The following is a 7,405-nucleotide window of genomic DNA, read 5'->3' as shown; positions in this document are numbered from 1 at the left end:
AACTCTTCATTGGGTATTGATTCCATTACAGATGGACGATAAACTCTTCATTAGGTTTGAAGGGGACATTTTTGTAGTTTCTAGCACTGATTTCAAATCCAATTCTTCGAAATAACACAATGGATGGAAATATAACAGAAAAATAGAAAAATCCATTTTTTAACCAATGGGGGATTAGTGTACAGTAAGAATACGATGAATGGAGCAACTAGTTTCAAATAAGAGATTCCTAAGAAAAAATACAAAATGATAAACATTAAATCAACTTGTTTATTTTCTGTCAAAAATAAGAACAACACCATTATACTAAATGTATTTTTGTCAATTGATCTTCAGTGGGAGAGCTCCATTTCCCTGCTGATGTCTTTCCCCAACCCCTTCTTTGCTTTTAAAACTCCTTAAGAACATCGTCTGGTAAGGAGTCGAACGATTCAACAACTCGTCAGACGGTTCGCCATGTGAGTGAAGTGAGTCTGATGGGCGATTCTGATCAATAAAATTGATCAGTCTCTCTGCCTCCTTCTTGGTTAATAACTCCAGGCTGAGAGGAAACAGACAGACGGATGGATTTGATGAATTGACTATGTGCACGATGGGAAATGACCGACTGAACCAGAACGATTTGTCACATTTCTCAATGTTTTTCGACACGTCCTGTTTCTGACTGCTCTTAAACTGGACATAAATGCAGGAAACAAGTAATGAGTTAAAAAATTAAAATGGCAAGAATGAATATGAAGTGTGACCAACAGTTCTGGCTGTTTCCCAGGCTGCACATGGACTGTTTTATGACCTGTTAAAGTGTGTGTGTGTGTGTGTGTATATATGTGTGTGTGTGTGCGCAATTAACGTCTGATGCTGTTGGGCTCTTCCTTCTGCTTTAACGCTGTACAAACTAATAAAACTGTCTACATCCTCCAACAATAAATATAACCCATTGTAAAAAATAAATTAAAACAAAAATAATAAATATCTCACCACTGGAGAATGTTAAAAACGCTGAGTTGTGTGTGTGTGTGTGTGTGGATGGATGCACGTAAAACAGGGTGTAAATCAATCTGTTTTTTGTTTTGTTGTCACAGGAATTTAACTTCGCTCTCCTTCAGTCTCTGTTGCCTCCTCCCAGGTGCACGTGTGTGTTCAGAGGATGGACATGATGTTAAAATGTACACACACACATTCTTGCTACCACAGTGGAAACCCACCCAAGCATCGTTTTATCCCAGCTGAATTTAAACTTGATTGTAAAGGTTTTCTTTTCCTATTCACTTTATTTGCTAGTATTCGTTGTATCGAAGTCTGTTGGCGGCTGACATCAGATGGAACCTCTCAGGAGTTTGTGAGATGCGTTCAGTGCTGCACCAGGAAAGAGTGTCACTACATCTGACGAGCCCGAGCTTCATGGACGAAATGCTTCCATTACCATTCGTTGGTTTGCCCAACTAAAAGCAGGATTCAGGTATCAAAGAAAAGTGGAATATTGGCCTTGGTGCAAATGGAACATCTGGAAATAAAATCATGAGCTCAGTCTCATGGCAATTCATGAATGCATGATGTAAAATAAATCTGTTATTTTCGTTGCCACAATTTAAGGCTACCAATAGGAATTTTTAGTCATAGCAACTCAGCTTAATATCTGCAATTAGCATGAGGATTGTTTTTTCTGGACAAACAACAAAGAAATACAAATTGGCGAACTACTCAACCACAAGAAAACTCCTTCTAGAAGCAAGTTGTGACAGCCATCTTGGAAACTCCTATAGGCAATTATGTTGAAGCCCCTAAATTAAACGTGGAGACAGTCCCACCATTAATTCCTATGACAGCATAAAAACTACATGCAGGGAACCACAACTTAAATCTGTAAAAACTGCTTTAAGTAGATCCAGCCTTTCTGCTACAGTAAGTAGTTATCATAGTTATCATAGTGTGGCTGTTGATAGGCTCATTGATCCGAAAGTGCCAATCAACAGCTGATCTTTTCAGGACTTTTTGCAGGAGATTTCTTGTAATGTCTCTGCCACAAACCAGTCCTTGCCCAGACGAAAATGCAACATGTAATTAGCGTGCTACAAACTGCCAGCTCTTGACATGCTAGCTAGCCAATCGCTCATTTGTTTATCCACGTGTAAGTATGATCAGCAGAGGGGGGCTGAGCTGCTGAGATGATGGTCTGGTCAGTTCTGGTAATTTGAGGGTATCTCATTAAACAGCATAAAACTAAAAAGCTATAATTTTAAAGTCACATCTTGTGCTGTTTAATGTTCATGCTAACATAAAAAAGCTACATTGGCACCAATGCTAAAAACAGATTCATGTTATGCAACTATTGCCATGACACTAGGAGTGCAGGTATAACAGAAACAGTCTTTAGTATTTGCCCCTGCACACCTTTAGTCATTCCTGCCCCTAAAACTTTTACCTTCCATCCTCTGATTTCTCTCTATAATGAACTTTACGTTCGCACAAGTAACTGAAATGAGCATGGAGCGTTTTTGCCTCCTCTTCTTCTCAGAGACCTTTCCTTCCCCAGTCGGTTTGATGGATGACGTTGCCTCCATCTTTTTTCGGCCTGATCAGTATTCTCCCTCTCTCCTCCCTCTCAGTATTCCGGCAGCATCTCCCTCCATCCTTCCTCCTCACACTTTAGCATGCAAAAAGAGAATCTGACCTCCCGCTTTCATCCTCAACCTCCCGTGTTACTCTAACATTTATTTCTCCTATTTACATTTGAAGGAATTCAGGTTTTCTTTTTCACCTTTTGGCACAAAAATACCCCTTCTCTCTGCAGTTCAACAGTAATTTCTCCTCTTCCTCACTTTTCAGCATGCAGAGGGAGTTTACTCCTGCCCTACAGTTTATATGCATCACCCAGCACCTTTTTTTTTTTCAGTATTCGCTGGTTTTCTTCTCTCCTCCACCTCATCGCATCAACAGAAAGGTGAAGCCTGATCAAACACGATGCGCTGAATTATATCCGATTTATCTGTTCTTGATGACTTTGAGTTTAAAGGGTGAGCTGAGATTTTCATTATTTTTTTTACAAAAAGACTGGAGATCTGATTTGAGATTTCAAATGCATCAAAGATACAGATCAGGTGATTTAAACGGTGCAACTACAAAGAAAAAGATTTTTAATTGAGCTGCAGATACGATCAGTGATTTAATGGCTGAGTTTCCACTGCAGCAGCAGCAGGAAAACACACACACACACACACACACACATACAGGTTGGTGAACAGTGGTATTGGTATGGTAGTGGCTTCCCTCCCTGTTCTACAATTAATCATCTTAAAGGCAGTCTTTTATCAGGACCCTTTCCTCCTTTTCCTCAATCCTCCCTCCCTCACTCAGGTCCTTTTGGCCCCAAAGATTCAAACGACAGTGAAACATCAGCAAGAAAGAAAAAACAAAAGGTGCTTGGTTGCTCTATGGCATCGCAGAGAGCCAAAAGACAGATGCTTCATGGTGGAAGAACATTTTCACGCAAAAAAACTGGCTTTAAGTTTTGACAACCCCGTTGAGTTTTTTTTCACAGCTTGGTAAAACCATTGATGTTTCAGGCTTTCTGTGGTTTGCATATAGGACTAACCTGCAGGTTACTAACCTGGACACCATCTTACGCTAAAGATATGCTTTCTGGGTTATTTCTCATTCTCAATTTAAATCTACAAACACCATGTGTGTGTACAACTTTTTTTTACCTATTAGTTTTCCTCTTGTGTATAAAAATGGTCTACACTTTACGGTCTACATTCAGTCAAACCTCTCATCAAACATTTTTTTTATACATTAACATTAATGACATTTTCTGGCAATCAGCTGTAAGTTGGCAGAAATATGCAAGAACTTTTCTGGTTTTTGAACTATATTTAAACACACCAAAAAAGTTGAGGACCTAAAATCTTGTTCCTGTTAGAAGCTTAAACGTGAAAGGCCCTGAAGCAGTTTGCATCTTATTTAAAAGGGGAAAGCAAAAAAATACATACCAGTCTTCCACTGGCACACATTTACACAACATTAGTTTTGACTGACCAGTTCTGGTGCAAGTTGTTTGCTGGATGTCATATAGTTCGACAGAACTAGAAGATTAAAATCTGCCTCAAATCATTGTTGAGTAGAGGTTAGTTTGTGTTTTTAGTTTTCAAAAGGCCAAATACCTATGCAATCAAACTACATCCCAAACTGACCTTTGGGCAATATTTACAAGCCAGTTTCATGATGTGAAAATGTTCTACCACACAGGTGGGACTGGGAGGTTGAAGGGTGCATTGTTGCCATGTTGGAAAGGCCGACGTTCACACAGAGAATAAGAGCTTTTCACACAGAGCTTTTCTGAGTTGCAGTAGTTCCAAACTTCTTCATGAGCATAATTTTTACTTGTAAGGTTTTAGAACTTAGGTGTGTGAAAGCCCTGGATGAGGCAACAAAAGCTCAGACTCCATCTGAAGCGCTGCCTATAACGCTACCCAAACCTTCAGGACAAACCTCCATCCAATGCCGCTCTGGAAATCTGTTCAAACAAACAACCAGTTTGGCAAATAAAAGCACCAAAAAGTTCAGTTTGTTTCCTCATCTTCCACATACGGAGCTTCTAACACAACAGACTCCAGTTGAATCCAGTTTGGTTGGGTCTGGGCCTGATCCGATGGTGAGGGGACGGTCTTGGTTTGGCTTGAACCGTCGCTCTGCCTCCTGGCTCTTGCTCTTCCTCCAGATTCTGATGTAGCATAACGTTCAGTATACAAGTTCAGCTCTTTAAAATCCATACCGTCAAATCCACAAAGTTCTTATTACATGTTAACATTTCAATATTTTTTTCCTTTCTTTTGTATTCTTTTTTTATACTTTGTCATCATTATTATCTTTCTTTTTTTTTGTTGTTTACAATTATGGCCACAAGTCTTAAGAGTTCTTGAGTCCGGTCCGGCTAAAATTCTATTCCGGGTTGTTTTCAGTCCGGATTTGGTCCAAGTCCGGTCCAGTTCTGATGTGATCCGGTCCGGTCTTTACATGGCACTGGGCTTGTAGCTCTGCACAGTATTTCCCCCTGGGCATGTTTAGCATGGTGCTGTAAAGCATGGCTGTATATGTATGTGCAAGGTCTGTCGATAAAGCGCTGCACCAATAAACGTCAAAGTTTGTATCCAGGACCCCAGCGTCTAGGTTCTTGTGGGCCTGAAAAATGCCTGTTACTCCACTTTTGGAGATTTTTTCTGTTGAAAAATTCTACAGTCAACCTACTTATTTACAGACCTTGCCTGTGTGCCTGTGCTGGAATGTATTCAAAACGTAATGCTATATTCGTTTATATTCACTTCTAGTAAATTATTCACAATTCTGGCGAATTCCACAGTCTTGATTGGTCGGGCAGTACATTACTAAAGAGTCTTCTTGGCCAGTAGGATGGCCAGAGGCCAGCATGACTGACCAATGATGGAGGGTCGAGGGTCGAGGACGAGCAGGAATCAAAGGTGGGGAGAAAGAGCGAAGAAGGAAAGAAAAGGAAGGTAGAGAAGGAGTAGGACGAGGAAAATTAGGAGGTAAACTTTTGATGGACTGTGAAGAAAAGAGGGAGGACGGGAAACGGTTATGGACACAGGTACTGGTCTGTCAGTAGGCATCGGGCTCAGTGTGCTGTGGTATAGAGTGATTGTCCAGAGAATCGAGTGGTTATTTAAACAGCAACTTAGAAACATTTAGATCCTGACGAGGCTTGGCCGAACAAGTCCAAGGTTATATCATCTCCCTTCAGAGTCCTTATTACTCTATGTCCAAATCCTCTTAGCATCCAGTGATTTCAAGTTAAGGTCAAGCCATCGGTTTATTGGACATTTAGTTTATTTGCTTTCGTCTTCTTCATTAAAGCTTAAAACAACCAACTGAATCCAAAAAAGTCCACGGTAGGGTCAGATATTCCAAATCGGTGACTTGACTTTGTCGCTTCCAGCCTCAAGTTCTGACCTGACTTCCTTACAGTGGATTCTTCCAGACAATGCTAAGGGTATGGTTGAGGATAAGTGGTCCAAAGTTACGACATCAGTAAAGAGGCTTTGAACCTCTGTGGTAGGCCTTGACTTAGCCCTGGACTTGTTCAGATTATGATGAGGCTCTTAAAGTTCAATCCAGCCTGTTGTGTTTTTCCTGTGACTGTCTGACCATAGGCGTAGTTTCTTGATCCTTCAGACAGAACAAGCTTTTCAAAGTGTAGTCTGTAGCTTTCATGGAAACTTGATCCGACCTTTCAACCAAGCACCTGTTAAGTTCCGAAGCAAGCTGAAGTCAGGTCACTTTGTTCTCACGTCACATCCACTGTTCGGAGAAACGTGACACAGTCTTTAGCCCACAGCTACATCCCCTTTGTTTGATCCCTGCTTGCAGTAAAATCAAATCCAAACCGACAGATGCATCTAGAAGGGTTATTTTTTGCCCCCAAATGACTCAAAGTTCCATAGTAAATGTATCCGCATCGGTTTGGAAATCAATTTTCCACCCCAAAAATCCACCAAATGGAGGTAGTTGGGGTCCCACCCAGCCAGTCGATCTTCAAGTCAATCAATCCATCAACTGACAAATAAATTACTGATAGATTGATTGCTAATGCAACTGGAGCTGCGGCTGTCAGTTCGGTCCAACATGGAGCAGTTCGGCTGACTGTTTAAACAGTTCAGAAAAACCAAATGCCCTCATTTCCCCCTCCCCCATTCATCTTCCCACGCCCCCCACCCCCCCCATCCATCAATCCATCAGTCCATTCATCCTTCCCCTTCTCTCAGCTGCTTCCAGACATCAGATTGATGGCTTGCTCCAGTTTGTGCCTCAGTTTGTGTTTGCGACAGTACCCATCCCGGTCCAGTGCTGTTAGGATCTGCACATGCGGGAAAAACAGAAGAAATGATATCAGCTAAGGGTATTGCTTCATGTCCCTGATATAAACAAACTTGTTCGTGCATCAGTGAAAATGTTATTTTGATAGAGGTGCTACGAGTGGTTCAGAGGATGTGGGAAAGGATCGTCTTGCTCAAGGTCAGGGTTGGATGACTAGCTGATTTATTATTTTACTGCCATGTAAGGTAAGTTGATGAGGCAAGTCTTAAGGGGAACCAAAGAACTGGAAGGTCGTGTTAGTTGCTTTTACAACATCAGTCATGTAGCGAATGCCAATGTCAAACCTCAAAGTTACTAACTCACTCACCTCTTCCTTGTACTTGTTGATGTAGAAGTAGAGCTCGCTGAGTGCACTCAGTGTGTTGAACTCATTTCCGTGGAGTCGGGACTGCTCCACCAGGTATGCGTCCATGTCCTGATCGCTGATGCTAGGCATCTTGGCTATATCCCTGTAATACCTGAAGGACACAGACAAAGTTAGCTGTGGTGACTAACTTCAGACTTTAACTGCATCAGC

At 41.3% G+C, this 7,405-nt stretch overlaps 1 protein-coding gene across 1 annotated transcript in view; it reads right to left on the bottom strand.

The window, feature by feature from the left end:
* Positions 1-6,738: 6,738 nt before the first annotated feature.
* plxna3 (plexin A3) overlaps positions 6,739-7,405 on the bottom strand; it is a 140,956-nt gene continuing 140,289 nt past the window's right edge. The window contains exons 37-38 of the mRNA XM_086276859.1: positions 7,196-7,346; positions 6,739-6,868 (exon numbers count right to left, since the gene is read on the bottom strand). Coding sequence (XP_086132985.1) covers positions 6,773-6,868; positions 7,196-7,346 — 247 coding nt within the window. The 3' untranslated portion in view covers positions 6,739-6,772. The remainder of the gene's footprint in view (positions 6,869-7,195; positions 7,347-7,405) is intronic.

This window comes from Aulonocara sp. 'chitande type north' Nkhata Bay, linkage group LG20, assembly GCF_057382095.1.
Source record: "Aulonocara sp. 'chitande type north' Nkhata Bay isolate Kocher_YH1m ecotype deep benthic linkage group LG20, A_spYH_male_GT1.1, whole genome shotgun sequence".
NCBI lineage: Eukaryota > Metazoa > Chordata > Actinopteri > Cichliformes > Cichlidae > Aulonocara > Aulonocara sp. 'chitande type north' Nkhata Bay.
Note: the sequence above shows the minus strand (reverse complement) of the source record. Positions and strands in the feature narration are given on the sequence as shown.